A 17,603-nucleotide genomic window follows, 5' to 3' on the forward strand; every position below is an offset into this window, starting at 1 on the left:
CCCTACCTTTGTTTTAATATGGTTTTTGAACACTATAATTTGTTAACAAGCATGATAGCTGTACATTTAGTTTATGGTTGAAGCAGCTTCCTGGTCATCAGCCAATCAGCGTTCAAAGCACTTGAATTAAACATTTCTCAAAATAATTTCTCTCTTCTAAATCATTTCAAATTGTATTATATTCTGATTTGTTTACTGACTTGACTGATTAGTTAATAATGTGCCCTTAAAAAAAAAAAACATTGCAAAATAACGTGGGTCATAAACAACTTTTTTTTGGCGTCTGAAGTGACCTCACCACGTCATACTCATAGTTATGTCACAGATGTACAAAGTGCGTTAATCAAATCTGTACAAACCTTAGTGAATAGTATATTACATGCTACTGCTCTAATTATTTGTAACTACATTTGCAGCGCTCGCAGGTGAGTGATTTAACTTTGGCAATGTGAAGACAAATGCGTTGTGTAAAAGTAAAGCTGTCCAGTGTGCAGCCATGTGAATATATTTTTGCCAGAGGCGACCCTATCTTTTATCACCAGTGTTTAGCTAACTAATTATTATTACTATTAGCAGACATTAAAGTTAGCTATGCCTATTAATTGTTCCACAACCCTTTACATTATAGCTACGTTTAAGTTTTCGTAATTTCTTTTTTTATGGCCACACATCAGCAGCTGTATGGAAGCCTACAGTATGTTGCCTAGCTTCGATGCAACCTTGGCCTTGTGTAGACTTTACAGTTCATGTAGCTTTTATGTATTCTGATCATAGTTCTGATCATGGAATTACGAACGAGTCATGCATCTACATTTTAAATGTGTCCGGATTCCCTATTCAAGTGCCAGTGTGCATTTTACAAACGGTGGAATAGGCTAAATATGATAACACAACTACTACTGATGGCTGTAGTTAAGTAGCCAGCTGACCTATGTGGCTAGCAAGCAACGCTAAAGGGATTGCAAACGGGTTAGCATAAGTCTAGACCAACTTAATATTCGCTAGAAGGCTAGGAACGTATTTCACCCAAAGTTGTAATGAAAAGGTGCCTCGGTCCCAAAACTCAAGTTTTCTGGAGACTTGTGCCACTTGCTGAAAAGTGCTGATGACATCCCCTACTGTATGCGTTTTCTGTAGACTGATTTGCGTCCAGACCGATGAGAAATCTGCACACAATGCAGCCCTGCCAGATCTGAACACAATCATACAACAAAGCGAGTTATGCGCGTCTAGACCCGTATTTTTCAATGCGATTTTCCTATTCTGATAGCAATGTCCAAGGTTTCTAGATTCAGGTTGCAGCGAAGCTAATGTGGCTGCACTTTAACTTATATCTCAAATGTGCCTTGGCATGTCAACTATCTTGATAGCTAGGATTGTCCTTTACATTTAACAATGCTTGTGTGACCAGACAATTACAAAACAGTTAGCTAGTTGTTTTAGATTAGAAAGTACTTTGTGACTTGTAAACAACATTGATTATTTCAATACAATTTGCATTCGAGATGCTTTATATGTTGTATATTAATGTGTATATATTTTTCAGTCTAAGCTTTTTCTTGGGCATATAAATTACGTCAATTCTGTTCCAAAACGTTTCTTAAACTGAATTAAATGGAACGAAACGGGGAGGCACCTACCTGAATTGGTCCAATAGAAACTCTCGTTTTAAACTAATTTGGACTAATGATTACTCCCACGTCGTGACCTTTTTTTCTTTGCATTCCTTCTCTGTAGCATCAATGGCATTAGCAGATTCTAAACCAAACCTCAGCCATCTACAGGTGTCTGAGCTAGTGAAGAGGCTCTTTGGTTTGACGCCGTCCCAGATTCACCCGCTGCCCAGCTACGATGACCAGAACTTTCACTTGGTGGTCAGTGAGGACGACGAGTACGTCCTGAAGGTAATGAACACTGAGGACAGTCAGAACCCCACTCTGCTGGAGCTGCAGACTCACGCCATGACCTTCCTGCACGAGAGGGGGCTTCCTGCCCAGACCGTCCTCCCCGCAACGTCAGGACAAGTCATGAGCCTGGAGGACATCGGTATGTATGGAGCCCCACACAAGACCGAGCCATGGGATATGCTCTGGGAATCACCAGATGTTACTGTATGATCATGGTTTAATTGCATGTAAGACCTATTAACAAAAATCAGTGTCTACTGGTTTTCTATTCTCCCTGGTACTTAATCAATCTATTTAGTAGAAATGGCCAATCTTGTATGGAATTGCCCATATCGAAATCAGTAGAATTGTTTTGATACTACCATTCAAAAGTTTGGGGTCACTTAGAAATGTCCTTGTTTTTGAAAGAAAAGCCATTTTTTTGGTCCCATCATCAGAAATACAGTGTAGACATTGTAAATGTTGTAAATGACTATTGTAGCTGGAAACGGCAGATTTTTTTTAAATGGAATATCTACATAGGCGTACAGAGGCCCATTATCAGCAACCATCATTCCTGTGTTCCAATGGCACGTTGTGTTAGCTAATCCAAGTTTATCATTTTAAAAGGCTAACTGATCATTAGAAAACCCTTTTGCAATTTTGTTAGCACAGCTGAAAACTGTTGTCCTGATTTAAAGAAGCAATAAAACTGGCCTTTAGACTAGTTAAGTATCTGGAGCATCAGCATTTGTGGGTTCGATTACAGGCTCAAAATGGCCAGAAACAAAGTACTTTCTTCTGAAACTCCTCAGTCTATTCTTGTTCTGAGAAGTTAAGGCTATTCCATGTGAGAAATTGCCAAGAAACTGAAGATCTTGTACAACGCTGTGTACTACTCCCTTCACAGAACATCACAAACTGTCTCTAACCAGAATAGAAAGAGGAGTGAGAGGCCCCGGTGCACAACTGAGCAAGAGGAAAAGTACATTAGAGTGTCTAGTTTGAGAAACAGACACCTCACAAGTCCTCAACTGGCAGCTTCATTAAATCGTACCCGCAAAACACCAGTCTCAACGTCAACAGTGAAGAGGCGCCTCCGGGATGTTGGCCTTCTAGGCAGAGTTGCAAAGAAAAAGCCATATCTCAGACTGGCCAATGAAAAGATTAAGATGGTCAAAAGAACACATACTGGACAGAGGAATTCAGTATACTGCTTAAAATCGTCCTAAAACTGAGCACATATTGCTTTATATGAATTGAACATGGGGAAAAAATGTTGCACAGAATTTTAGAAAAGCTGCCGCAAAATCAAGCATCTTTGGCCGCAGAAATCACAAAAAAGGAAATCCAGGAGGGACTGATATATAAACTCAGCAAAAAAAGAAACGTCCTGCGTTTATTTTCAGCAAACTTAACATGTGTAAATATTTATATGAACATAACAAGATTCAACAACTGAGACATAAACTGAACAAGTTCCACAGACATGTGACTAACAGAAATTGAGTAATGTGTCCCTGAACAAAGGGGGGGGGGGGTCCAAAATCAAAAGTAACAGTCACTATCTGGTGTGGCCACCAGCTACGTTAAGTACTGCAGGGTATCTCCTCATAGACTGCACCAGATTTGCCAGTTCTTGCTCTGAGATGTTACCCCACCCTTCCACCAAGGCACCTGCAAGTTCCCGGACATTTCTGGGGGGGGAATGGCCCTCACCCTCCAATCCAACAGGTTCTAGACGTGCTCAATGGGATTGAGATCCGGGCTCGTCGCTGGCCATGGCAGAACACTGACATTCCTGTCTTGCAGGAAGTCACGCAAAGAATGAGCAGTATGGCTGGTGGCATTGTCATGCTGGAGAGTCATGTCAGGATGAGCCTGCAGGAAGGGTACCACATGAGGGAGGAGGATGTCTTCCCTGTAACACACAGCGTTGAGATTGCCTGCAATGACAACAAGCTCAGTCCGATGATGCTGTGACACACTGCCCCAGACCATGACGGACCCTCCACCTCCAAATTGGTGTAACGCTCATTCCTTCGACGATAAACGCAAATCCGACCATCACCCCTGGTGAGACAAAACCGTGACTTGTCAGTGAAGAGCACTTTTTGCCAGTCCTGTCTGGTCCAGCGACGGTTGGTTTGTGCCCATAGGCGACGTTGTTGTCGGTGATGTCTGGTGAGGACCTGCCTTACAACAGGCCTACAAGCCCTCAGTCCAGCCTCTCTCAGCCTATTGCGGACAATCTGAGCACTGATGGAGGGATTGTGCGTTCCTGGTGTAACTCGGGCAGTTGTTGTTGCCATCCTGTACCTGTCCCGCAGGTGTGATGTTCGGATGTACCGATCCTGTGCAGGTGTTATTACACGTGGTCTGCTACTGTGTGGACGATCAGCTGTCTGTCCTGTCTCCCTGTAGCGCTGTCTTAGGCATCTCACAGTACGGACATTGCAATTTATTTCCCTGGCCACATCTGCAGTCCTCATGCCTAAGGCACGTTCACGCAGATGAACAGGGACCCTGGGCGTCTTTTGGTGTTTTTCAGAGTCAGTAGAAAGGCCTCTTTAGTGTCCTAGGTTTTCATAACTGTGACCTTAATTGCCTACCGTCTGTAAGCTGTTAGTGTCTTAACGACCGTTCCACAGGTGCATGTTCATTAATTGTTTATGGTTCATTGAACAAGCATGGGAAACAGTGTTTAAACCCTTTACAATGAAGATCTGTGAAGTTATTTGGATTTTTATGAATTATCTTTGAAAGACAGGGTCCTGAAAAAGGGACGTTTCTTTTTTTTGACTGGTAAAATGTAAACTCAGCAAAGGTTTGGACACCTACTCATTCAAGGGTTTTTCTTAATTTTTTACTATTTTCTACAGTATAGAATAAAAGTGAACACATCAAAACTATGAAATTACACATGGAATCATGTAGTAAGGAAAAAAGTGTTAAACAAATCAATATATATTTTAGATTCTTCAAAGTAGCCACCCTTTGCCTTGATAGCTTTGCACACTCTTGGCATTCTCTCAACCAGCTTCACCTGGAATTCTTTTCCTACAGACTCGAAGGAGTTCCCACATATGCTGAGCACTTGTTGGCTGCTTTTCCTTCACTCCGCGGTCCAACTCATCCCAAACCATCTCAATTGGGTTGAGGTCAGGTGATTGTGGAGGCCAGGTCATCTGATGCAGCACTCCATCACACTCCTTGGTCAAATAGCCCTTACACAGCCTGGAGGTGTGTTGGGTCATTGTCCTGTTGAAAAACAAGTGACGGTCCCACTAAGTGCAAACCAGATGGGATGGTGTATCGCTGCAGAATGCTGTGGTAGTCATGCTGGTTAAGTGTGCCTTGAATTACATAAACCACTGACAGTGTCACCAGCAAAGCACCATCACACCACCTCCATGCTTCACGGTGGGAACCACGCATGTGGAGATCATCCGTTCACCTACTCTGCGTCTCACAAAGACACGGCAGTTGGAACCAAAAATCGCAAATTTGGACTCATCAGATCGAAGGACAGAGTTCCACCGATCTAATGTCCATTGCTCGTGTTTCTTGGCCCAAGCAATTCTCTTCTTCTTATTGGTGTCCTTTAGTAGTGGTTTCTTTGCAACAATTCGACCATGAAGGCTTGATTCACGCAGTATCCTCTGAACAGTTGATGTTGAGATATGTCTGTTACTTGAACTGTGAAGCATTTATTTGGGCTGCACTCTGAGGTGCAGTTAACTCTAATGAACTCATCCTCTGCAGCAGAGGTAACTCTGGCTCTTCCTTTCCTGTGGCAGTCCTCATGAGAGCCAGTTTCATCATAGCGCTTGATGGTTTTTGCGACTGCACTTGAAGAAACCTATAAAGTTCTTGAACTTTTCCTGATTGACTGACCTTCTTGTCTTAAAGTAATGCTGTACTGTCATTTCTCTTTGCTTATTTGAGCTGTTCTTGTCATAATTTGGTCTTGGTCTTTAACCAAATATGGCTATTTTCTGTATACCACCCCTACCTTGCCACAACACAACTGATTGGCTCAAATGCATTAAGAAGGAAATCAATTCCACAAATTAACTTTTAACAAGGCACACCTGTTAATTGAAATGCATTCCAGGTGACTACCTCATGAAGCTGGTTGAGAGACTGCCAAGAGCGTGCGACGCTGTCATCAAGGCAAAGGGTGGCTACTTAGAAGAATCTCAAATATAAAATATATTTTGATTTGTTGCACAATTGTTTGGTTTCTACATGATTCCATATGTGTCACTTCATAGTGTTAGGTTCTTTATATTTCAGAGTAAATAACTCACGGACACTAGATAAGCTTTAACTAAGTTTAATTCTTCCCTAAGGTTCTGTACAGCTGTAATTCAGACAGCAAAACATTACTCACCATCACAGTTATATACATCCCACTTAAGACACTCCTCCTTCTCTCCAATCCTTACATCGTATGGTTCAACAGTAAAGGGTAACGGGATACCAAACCCTTATTACTCCCATAAGGGAATCTGTCCTGACCTCCTGACCTCAACCCCTCCTTCACCTAATCCACAGATGTGCATCTGTCTTCCCTATATCAACACGTTGCTCTCCTCTCATCCACCCAACACATTCCAAAGCCTTCTGTCTTTCTTCAGAGAACCCTTAACTTCTGACATAAAACCCTGTCTCTTTTACTCCTTTGATTCTATGCTTCTTTCCTGTCAGTTATTTAATATCTCAATGTTCAAAGTTTAGCCGATTCCAACAATAGTTTTGATGTCTTCTATTATTTTACAATGTCGAAAATAGTAAAAATAAAGAAAAACCCTTGAATGAGTAGGTGTGTCCAAAGTTTTGACTGGTACTGTATATATATTGCATTGTAAATGTATTTACACCCCTTGACTTTTGCCACAATTTGTTTTTACATCCTGAATTTAAAATGGATTACATTGATATTTTTTGTCACTAGCTTACACACAATACCCCATCAAAGTGGAATAATGTTTTTTTGAAATGTTTACTAATTAATGAAAAGCTGAAATCTCTTGAGTAATTTTAAATATTCAACACGTTTGTTATGGCAAGCAAAATAAGTTGGAGTAAAAATGCTTAAGAAGTCACGTAGTTTGCATGGACTCACTCTGTATGCAATAATATTTTTTAACATGATTTTTAAATGACTACCTCATGTCTGTACCCCACACATAAAATGATCTTTAAAGTCCCATAGTCGAGCAGTGAATTTCAAACACAAAGACCAGGGAGGTTTTTCAATGTCTCGCAAAGAAGGGCACCTATTTTTTAAAATATATTTTTTAAAGCAGACATTACATCCCTTTGAGCATGGTGAAGTTATTAATTACACTTTGCAGGGTATATCAATACACCCAGTCACTACAAAGATACACGCGTCCTTCCTAACTCAGTTGCTGGAGAGGAAGGAAACCGCTCAGGGATATCACCATGAGGCCAATGCCGATTTTAAAACAGTTACTGAGTTTAATGGCTGTGATCGAAAACTGAGGATGGATCAACAACATTGTAGTTACTCCACAATACTAACCTAAATGACATAGGGGCAAGAAGCAAGCCTGTAGAGAATACCATTTTTTTCAAAACATGCATCCTGTTTGCAACAAGGCACTAAAGTAAAACTGCAAGAAATGTGGCAAAACAATTCACTTTTTGTCCTAAATTCAAAGTGTTATGTTTGGGGCAAATCCAATACAACACATTACTGAGTACCACTCCATACTTTCAAGCATAGTGGTGGCTGCATCATGTTATGGGGATGCTTGTAATTGTGTCTGCTTTATATCCTATCAATTTGTCCAATTTTAAGACCCAGACAACCATGTTAGGGCAGTTCATAACTAATCAGTAACCTTAATTGATCTTTCAAGTATAAGGGAGGAGTGAAAACTTGCATACAGACACTTGGCCGTCCAGCAATTGCGTTTGTTTCGCCTGGTGTAAAAGTTCCATTCAGTTTCTGGAAATATGAATAACAATACTGCAGCACTAGAGGGTCAGACTTGGGGAAACCTTCAATACTGCAGCACTAGAGGATCAGACCTGGGGAAACCTTCAATACTGCAGCACTAGAGGATCAGACCTGGGGAAACCTTCAATACTTCAGCACTAGAGGATCAGACCTGGGGAAACCTTCAATACTGCGGCACTAGAGGATCAGACCTGGGGAAACCTTCAATACTTCAGCACTAGAGGATCAGACCTGGGGAAACCTTCAATACTGCAGCACTAGAGGATCAGACCTGGGGAAACCTTCAATAAGAGATCAAACTGAAATCATACCAGTTGCACTGCATTTTAATGTTGAGTCTGAGTAGTAGTACCTCTGGCTAGGTTAATGTTAGGTAACAGAGTCAGAGCTGATTTGTATCTACATTGCTTCTAGATGCTTGGCAGAGTTAATTTGATCTTTGTTGACAAGGAGGTGGTGAAACTGGATGAGCTTATATTCCAATTTCCCCCAGAGGGCTGCAGATCTCTTCCAATTACTTTTTTCTTTTTCCTGGTAGACTGTGGCTTTGGCAGGCAGAAGTACCTGGTGAGACTGCTGACCTATTTACCGGGGACCCCCATCGCCAAAGTGCCCTGCTCTCCACAGATCCTGTATGAAGCTGGCAAAATGGCCGCCAAGATGGACACAGTCCTGCAGGAAGTATAATTATCTTAAATGAGTCTGCCTGAGGTGCATTCAAGTAGGCTAATGTTTGCAAATGTTTCTATTTAAAGTGCATACAGTTCGGTTGGCAACATTTTAACTTGAAGGGGGTAAGACATTCATAACACCTTCATTAAATGATGTGACGTCAAAATATTTTCACTGTTTGCAATGTCTGGCCTTATGGTTGGCAACATTGTAGCCTATATAGACCTACTATGTGGCTGTTGCTGTGGTGAGAGAGAAAAGTGCACCTGTAGGCCAGTGTTTAGCCCAAACAATTCATATCCTACGGTCGAGAACGTGCGGCCAATCTGTCAGTGAACAGCATGCAGACAAAACAAGCCTTTCGAAGTATTTCAAATACAATCGTGGGCAAACACAGGTTGGAAAGCAAATGGCTTCTGCTGAAAAGAGAAGACACTAATCTGCCAGCTGTAGGATACGACATATATTGTATCAACTTCCAAATAGGCCTATAGCGCGAACAGTATAGTTTTACAAAGTAAAACAAGAGAGAGGCTTTTGGTACGAGAGAGAGGCCATCGCTGGTGAGTGAGCTGTGCATAAATGGGTGAGTCAGTGAAACTGGAAAGCTTTTTGGGGACTATAATTGTCTCTGCGTCTCTCCACAGACCTAGGCCTAGGTTATTGATGGATTCAAGACAAGGTTGTTTTTATTGATCTGTTTGTCAGTAGCCTGTCATTTCGATCATTTGTGCAGTGTTTAAAAAAAGATTCTGCTAGTCTCCACTCATGTAAAATGATGCATGAAATGTTTTTATATAAGGCCACATGTTTTTCAGACCCTAGGCTACAAAAATTATTCCCCTTGTGTGCAACTTCTGTAAGCGCGACGACACGAATGCAAAGATATTCATGTAATGCTTTATTATAAAAGTGATTTTCTTTTTCATGCATTCCGGTACCTCAGAGGCCACCAGGTCACTTTTTGTTCCCACCTCCCGATTTACCAATGGAGCACTGCATGACCCCCTTTACGAGTATTGTAGTATCATTCAAAAAAACAACCTTTTATAACACATTTATTCAGTATCATTCATGAGGAAATAAAATACACTTTTTCATGACAGAACTACTTGAATGGGGTATTCGGAAGGAATTCATATGAAACCATTTCATAACACCTTTTTATGAGTGTCGCAGTATCATTCATTCAGTATCATATTCCCATTTCAGGTAAAGAATAAAGCCAGTAAAGTGTTACCTTTTAAAAAAAAAATGTAATGTTAGGTTTGGCTCAGGGCAAACAAAATTGGCAGCGTTTTTGTAAGCTGTTGAAAAACCATCACAATACATATTATTCTAGGAGGCTGATGCTTATTCTGTGTTAGTGAATACATTTCTTGTATATTGAGAGCAAGAAAATGGGTTCTGTATATTTGAAATAGTCACAGTGGATTGAGATATACATTGGACATAGAAGAGTAACACTGAAGACAGTTTTATTTTTTTATATGCTGGATTGTTTGTCTTTGAATGTATGTGAGCTTTGAACGTACCTCTAAATGTGGACCTAACAAAATACTGTCATGATTTTTACCCCCATTTCCTTGCATGCTCTATGACCCACTGCTATGCGTGATCAGATGATTTCAAGGACTTTTGATTTATATAACGATTGATTGGCAAACAAATATTTCAGTGGTAAAAAAAACATACGTAATTGCTCATAGCTGTACAACGGCATGTTTTGTATTTGAATTTTTTTAAATAATTTATGAAATTATTATTAAATTATTAAATTTTTCTGAGTAGTTAACTCAGGTCCTGGTTGATGAGTCTGTTTTCGTAGATGGAGCATCCTCAACTCCATGTACTACAGAGGGAGAAGTTCATCTGGAGTCTGTCCAACATTCCTCTTCTGGAGCCATACCTCCATCTAATGGATGGGGATCCTGTACAGCAGGTGGTCAAGTCAGTCATCCAACAATACAAGACTTGTATACAGCCCAAACTCAGCTCCTTCCGCAAGTGTGAGTCTTTCCCTTCACCAGCTGTTCTGTCAGAGCTCTCTCTTTTGATAGACCTGGTTCAAATGGAAGGAAATGGACTGGAACAGGGAAGGACTATAGCGTGGGCTAGTTCATCAAGAGAGGCACATTTTTTTTGTTTTCCATTGCATGCCACAATGAATATGACCTTCATTTTAACAATGTAACCAGTCTGTTGTAATGATTGACAGGTCAGGTACTGATACAGGTGGAGAATGTAATGGTTTATAATTGAGCGGTGAAATCAGACCTGGGGTCAAATAGTATTGGTTTTCTTTCAAAGACTTTCACTGGGCATTAGTGAGTTTACTCAATAACCAATGGAATAGGCCACCAACGTGCAAACCACGCCAGTTTGGTACTCTAGGTAGACTCAAGCAAACGCTCAAAACATTTGAACGATTTTAATTACTATTTGAGCAAACGTCTGGTACTATTGCGCGTGCATATTTGATATGTCAAGTAAACGTGCATTTGTCTGTATGTAGGCATCAACCATGGGGACTTCAATGACCACAACATCTTGGTGCAACCAGATGATTCAGCCACCCACAAAATCTCTGGCATCCTGGACTTTGGGGACATGAGCAGCGGCTACTACGTGTTCGAGCTGGCCATCACCATCATGTACATGATGATTGAGAACCCCACACCCCTGGATGTGGGAAGAGACGTGCTAGCCGGCTGGGAGAGTGTTATTCGCCTCAACGAGGCCGAGAGGGACGCCCTCTACCTGCTGGTGCTCTGTCGCTTCTGCCAGTCCCTGGTTGTGGCTCGCCACACTGTGTTGCAGCACCCGGAGAACAAAGATTACGTCATGATCACCACCAAGACGGGCATCCGCCATCTTTGCCGACTATGGGAACTGGGCAAGGAGGTGGTGGAGAGGAGGTGGTTTCAGAATGCCGCCCATTATCCTGGCAACGAGTGACCCAATGGTCCTCAAGCCCAAGAGGTTAAAGGGAAGCAGTCTCTCTTGACTATATTTCAGGGAGCACTTTCTTTTCATAGGCTGTGTCCCGATTCTTTTCCCTTCAGCCAATGCTTTCACCAATCCAATGATTTTTGAATCCATGTGGAGTCTGCAGGTGCACCTTTTTTTAAAGTATTAAAAAGTACATATGCCTAATATGACATCATCCAAAAAAAGTGTGGCGTGCCTCACGCTAATAGTTAGTTGTCATCCTGTTCTGCATGATGATGTCATATTGCTGAGTCTACCTTTTAGCAGACAGACCATCTGATAAAATGGAAACTTATTTAAACGTATTAACTGGATTCTATCAGTCTGGCAGTGTGATTACTGAGAAAATCTGACGCAAATCCTGTTCTAAAACTGTTTTGAATCTTGGTCAGTCTCAGATTTGTCTGAACCAATCCAGTTGAGAGAAGTCTAGATTTTCTCTGATGGTCTGTGGTAACTCAGTTTTACATACAGTAAGTCATCTCAACACTCCCAAAGCTTTAATTTACGAGTTAAAAGGGGAAAAAAATGACCACTGTAAGTTTTTAATTGGTGATTTGTGCTCTTTTTCAAAACGGTATGTTGACATTCTGTCATACTGTGGATAATGTCTGTCGGGTTGAAGGCCATATGATTATTCCGATGATTTGAGGTGCTTATGCATAGCAACAAGTTACTCTGAATCAGCTGTTGCAGTGTCCACAATCCACACCATGTCCTGTGTCAATTTCATCATTCCATTTTTAGGGCTCACTTCAATTAAAGTGTAGCTCATTTACAAAATAAGCGATTCAGCAGCTATGACCTACATTTAACTGAAGTGCCTGTGTAAGAAGTAATTGATGTACCATGATCGTTTTGTTAAAATCCTATTTTGTAAGAAATTAATCAAATTCATTGCATAATAAACCTAAAAATCTGTGAAATGAGAGAAACTTTCAAAGTATTTATTTTATGAAATACTATGGGGATATATAGGAATGTCTGAAATTATTGGCACCCTTGATAAAGTGAGCAAAAACATACAAATATTACATGCAAAGAAAATGGTACTCTTCATATTTTCTAATACAATTGCTCAGAGAAACAGATTTAGTTAAAACAAAATCTCAAAAAGATGGGGGGGTAAAAATGATTGGCACCCTTGTTTTCAATACTTTTTCAATAAATCAAATTTTAATTGTCACATGCACCAAATACAACCTTACAGTGAAATGCTTACTGACAAGCCCTTAACCAACAATGCAGTTAAAAATAAGTAAATAAAAGTAACAAATAATTATAGAACAGCAGTAAAATAACAATAGCGAGGCAATATACAGGGGGTACCGGTACAGAGTCAATCTGGTTAGTCGGTAATTGAGGTAATATGTACACGTAGGTAGAGAAAGTGACTGCATAGATAATAAACAGAGAATAGCAGCAGTGTAAAAGAGTGTGGGGGTGGGGGGGGGGGGGCAATGCAAATAGTCTGGGTAGCCATTTGATTAGCTGTTCAGGTGTCTTATGGATGGCCTGGAGGTAGAAGCTGTTAAGAAGCCTTTTGAACCTCGACTTGGCGCTCCGGTACCGCTTGCCGTGCGGTAGCAGAGAGAACAGTCTGACTAGCGTGGCTGATCACGTTGAGGGAGAGGTTGTTTTCCTTGCATCGCACGGTCAGGTCTCTGACCTCCCTATAGGCTGTCTACTCATTGTCAGTGATCAGGCCTTCCACTGTTGTCATCAGCAAACTTATTGGTGGTGTTGGGAGTCGTGCCTGGCCGTGCAGTCATGAGTGAACAGGGAGTACAGGAGGGGACTGAGCACACACCACTGAGGGGCCCCCATGTTGATGATCAGCGTGGCGGATGTGTTGTTACCTACCCTTACCACCTGGGGGCGGCCCATCAGGAAGTCCAGGATCCAGTTGCAGAGGGAGGTGTTTAGTCCCAGGGTCCTTAGCTTAGTGATGAGATTTGAGGGCACTATGGTGTTGAGCTGTAGTCAATGAATAGCATTCTCATATAGGTGTTCCTTTTGTCCAGGTGTGAAAGGGCAGTGTGGAGTGCAGTAGAGATTGCATCATCTGTGGATCTGTTGATGCGGTATGCAAATTGGGGTGGGCCTAGGGTTTCTGGGATAATGGTGTTGATGTGAGCCATGACCAGCCTTTCAAAGCATTTCATGGCTACAGACGTGAGTGCTACGGGTCGTTAGTCATTTAGGCAGGTTACCTTTGTGTTCTTGGGCACAGGGACTATGGTGGTCTGCTTGCAACATGTTGGTATTACAGACAGAGAGAGGTTGAAAATGTCAGTGAGGACACTTGCCAGTTGGTCAGCACATACTCGGAGTACACGTCCTGGTAATCCGTCTGGCCCTGCGGCCTTGTGGATGTTGAACGTTTTAAAGGTCTTACTCACATTGACTGTTGAGTGCGTGATCACACAGTCATCCGGAACAGCTGATGCTCTCATGCATGTTTCAGTGCCGTTTGCCTCGAAGCGAGCATAGAAGTAGTTTAGCTCGTCTGCTAGGCTCGTGTCACTGGGCAGCTCTCGGCTGTGTTTCCCTTTGTAGTCTGTAATAGTTTGCAAGCCCTGCAACATCCGATGTGAGTCGGAGCCGGTGTAGTACGATTCGATCTTAGTCCTGTATTGACGCTTTGCCTGTTTGATGGCTCGTCGGAGGGCATAGCGGGATTTCTTATAAGCTTCCGGCTCAGAGTCCTGCTCCTTGAAAGTGGCAGCTCTACCCTTTTAGCTCAGTGCGGATGTTGCCTGTAATCCATGGCTTCTGGTTGGTGTATGTACGTACAGTCACTGTGGGGACGATGTCCTCGATGCACTTATTGATAAAGCCAGTGACTGATGGCTTTATCAATAACACATTTTTAATAAAGTTAATATCCTGATTGGTGAATGATTCTGTCCTCATTATTTGTCATTTAAAACATCCGCTGCACTTGTCGCATACAAGATGCATGTTTTTGGAATCTTTTTTTATTCTGGATATTTGTGTTCTTCTCACTCTGTCATTTAGGTCATTATTGTGAAGTCACTACAATGTTGTGGATCCATCCTCAGTTGTCTCTGACAGCCATTGAACTCTATAGCTGTTTTTTTTTATCACCATGGTTACATCCCTAAGCAGTTTCATTCCTGTCCTGCAGCTCAGTATGACTATCTTTCATGTGTATGGGTGGTTTAATACATAATCCACAGCATAATTATTAACTTGACCATGCTTAAAGAGACCATGCTTATTCAATGTCTGATTTGTTATTGTTATCCATCTACCAATCACTGCCCTTCTTTATGAGGCTTTTGAAAAGCTCCCTGGTCTTTGTAGTTGAATATGTGGTTAAAATTCAATACTTGACTCAGGGACCTTAACGATGTTATATTTATGGGGGACAGAGGAGAGGTTATTCAAACATCAATCCCTATTATTTACATTGAATACTCAATACTCAACTTTTTTTTTTTTTAACTCCTGAACTAATTTAGGCTTGTCTAAAGACAGGGGCTGAACACTTAGTACCTTCAGAAAGTATTCACACCTCTTGACTTCTTTCAAATGTTGTTGTGTTACAGACATCATTTACAACGGATAACATTTTAGATTTGTCTTGTCACTGGCCAACACGCAATACCCCATAATGTCAAAGTGGAATTATGTTTTTTATTTCCTTGAGTCAAGTATTCAACCCCTTTGTTATGGCAAGCCTAAATAAGTTCAGGAGAAAAACATTTGCTTAACAAGTCACATAATAAGTTGCATGGACTCACTCTGTGTGCAATAATTGTGTTTAACATGATTTTTGAATTACTACCTCATCTCTGTACCCAACACATACAATTATATGTAAGGTCCCTCAGTCGAGCAGTGAATTTCAAACACAGATTCAGCCACAAGGTATAATTTTTTTTTGCAACAATCAGTGAACATGACAGTTGATATGTGTTGATACCTGTAGAAATAGCCCATTGCTGTATTACATGACTTTTTGTCCATTTATATACTATTCAGCACACTACTGACAGACTCAACATGCTTTTCCTGGAGTAACAGTAGCCTACGATGAAGTGTGATGTACCATCTCTTGGGCAAATCACATCTAAGAACCATTTTGTCTTTCATGGTCACGCTATCGATCAAGCATTCTATTATTTCTAAACAACGGTATATCTATCGTTATTCCTGTGTTCCTTCTCAAATAGCCTTCAATCAATGAACAACACGTATAGATAAAGAGGTTAGAAGTAAATGAATTGGGGTATTGAATTGAATCAATCATACTTTACATGTCACCATTTTACTAATCTTGAATATAGGATTGTGCCCACCACAATATGATTCTGGGAATGTGCAGTATGGACTAGTAAACCACTCCCATTCAATCCCTATTGATACTACTGACGGCTGCTTTTGAATTCTGACATGGGAGATTAATAAACTCATCCTGATGGTTGAAACGTTACTTCCATTGAGGAATTTAGGGACCAACTCCCTCCGTGCACATTTTTACCCAGCGTCAAGCCATCGATCCACATTTTGTGGTGGTATTTTATACAGAACTTTGACAGACTGTGGCAACTGCCCCTGAGATGGTCTAGATTTGGCAATCCAATGAGCCACAAACACAAGCAAGATTGTGTGTAATCACAAAATGGTGTTCATAATTGTCTCTTGCTTGGTTATCTTGTTAACAGCTCTATTGTTGAGGGGTATGGAAAGCTGTTTTAACAAATACAGTGCCTTGCAAAGTAGTCAGACCCCTTGGATTTCTTCACACTTTGTGTTACATACAAAGTGGGATTAAAATTGATTTGTCTTGTTTTTTTTTTTTCAATCTACACAAAATACTATGAAATATTAAAGGGGAAGAAGAAAATATATTTTTAAAGATCAATAAAAAAAAAAAAACTATAGTCGTTGCATACTGAATTCAGAAAGTATTCACAACCCTTGACTTTTTCAAAATGAGATTAAAATGAGTCATTTTTTGTCAATGCCCTACACAAAATACTCTGTCAAAGTGTAATAAAAATTCTAACGTTTCTAAAAAATGAACACTAATATATATTGATTAGATAAGTATTCAACCCCCTGATTCAATACATTTTAGAATCACCTTTGGCAGTGATTACAGCCATATTCCCACGCCTAAATAAAGAACCATATCATATCCCAATGTAGCCTAATCAAGGTTTGAAACAATTCTGTTCTTTGCCAATTTTTTTGCAATTTTACTTTAGTGCCTTATTGCAAAAATATATATTTTTTAATCTGTACAGACTTCCTTCTTTTCACTCTGTCAATTAGATTAGTATTGTAGAGTAACTACAATGTTGATCCATACTCAGTATTCTCATATCACAGCCATTAAACTCAGTAACTGTTTTAAAGTCACTATTGGCCTCATGGTGAAATTCTTAAGCGTTTTCCTTCCTCTCCGGCAACTGAGTTAGGAAGGACGCCTGCATCTTGGTAGTGACTGGGTATATTGATACACTATCCAAAATGTAATGAATAACTTCACCATGCTCAAAGGGATATTCAATGTCTGTTTTTTTTTATATTTCCCCATCTACCCATAGGTGTCCTTTGCAAGGCATTGGAAAACCTCCCTGGTCTTTGTGGTTGAAATTCACTGCTCGACTGAGGGACCTTACAGGTAATTATATTTGTGGGGTTCAGAGATGAGGTAGTCGTTTCCAAATCATGTTAAACACTTACTGCACACAGAGTGAGTCCATGCAACCTATGTAACTTGTTAAGCACATGTTTACTCCTGAACTTATTTAGGCTTGCCGTAACAAAAGGGGTTGAATACTTGACTCAAGAAATGTCAACTTTTCATTTTTAATTCATTTGTAAATTCATTTCACTTTGCCATTATGGGGGTATTGTGTGTAGGCCAGTGAAAAAAAAAATCTAAATGTAATCCATTTAAAATTCAGACTGTAACAAATTTTTTTTTTTTTAAATAAATCAAGGGGTGTGAATACTTTCTGAAGGCACTGTATATGTCACGTGACTAACTAACTGAACTGCAATCAATGCAAGAGAGAAAA

General features: G+C 40.6%; 1 protein-coding gene across 1 annotated transcript; it reads left to right on the forward strand.

Annotated features, from left to right (window-relative positions):
• Positions 1-271: 271 nt before the first annotated feature.
• Positions 272-12,479, forward strand: hykk.2 (hydroxylysine kinase, tandem duplicate 2). Its single transcript, XM_014149839.3, has 5 exons — positions 272-425; positions 1,738-2,046; positions 8,420-8,562; positions 10,382-10,562; positions 11,069-12,479. The coding sequence occupies exons 2-5, from the start codon at positions 1,743-1,745 to the stop codon at positions 11,509-11,511; spliced, it is 1,071 nt and encodes a 356-aa protein (XP_014005314.1). The 5' UTR covers positions 272-425; positions 1,738-1,742; the 3' UTR covers positions 11,512-12,479.
• Positions 12,480-17,603: the final 5,124 nt, after the last annotated feature.

Source organism: Salmo salar, chromosome 16 (genome assembly GCF_965601325.2).
Source record: "Salmo salar chromosome 16, fSalSal1, whole genome shotgun sequence".
NCBI classification, from domain to species: domain Eukaryota; kingdom Metazoa; phylum Chordata; class Actinopteri; order Salmoniformes; family Salmonidae; genus Salmo; species Salmo salar.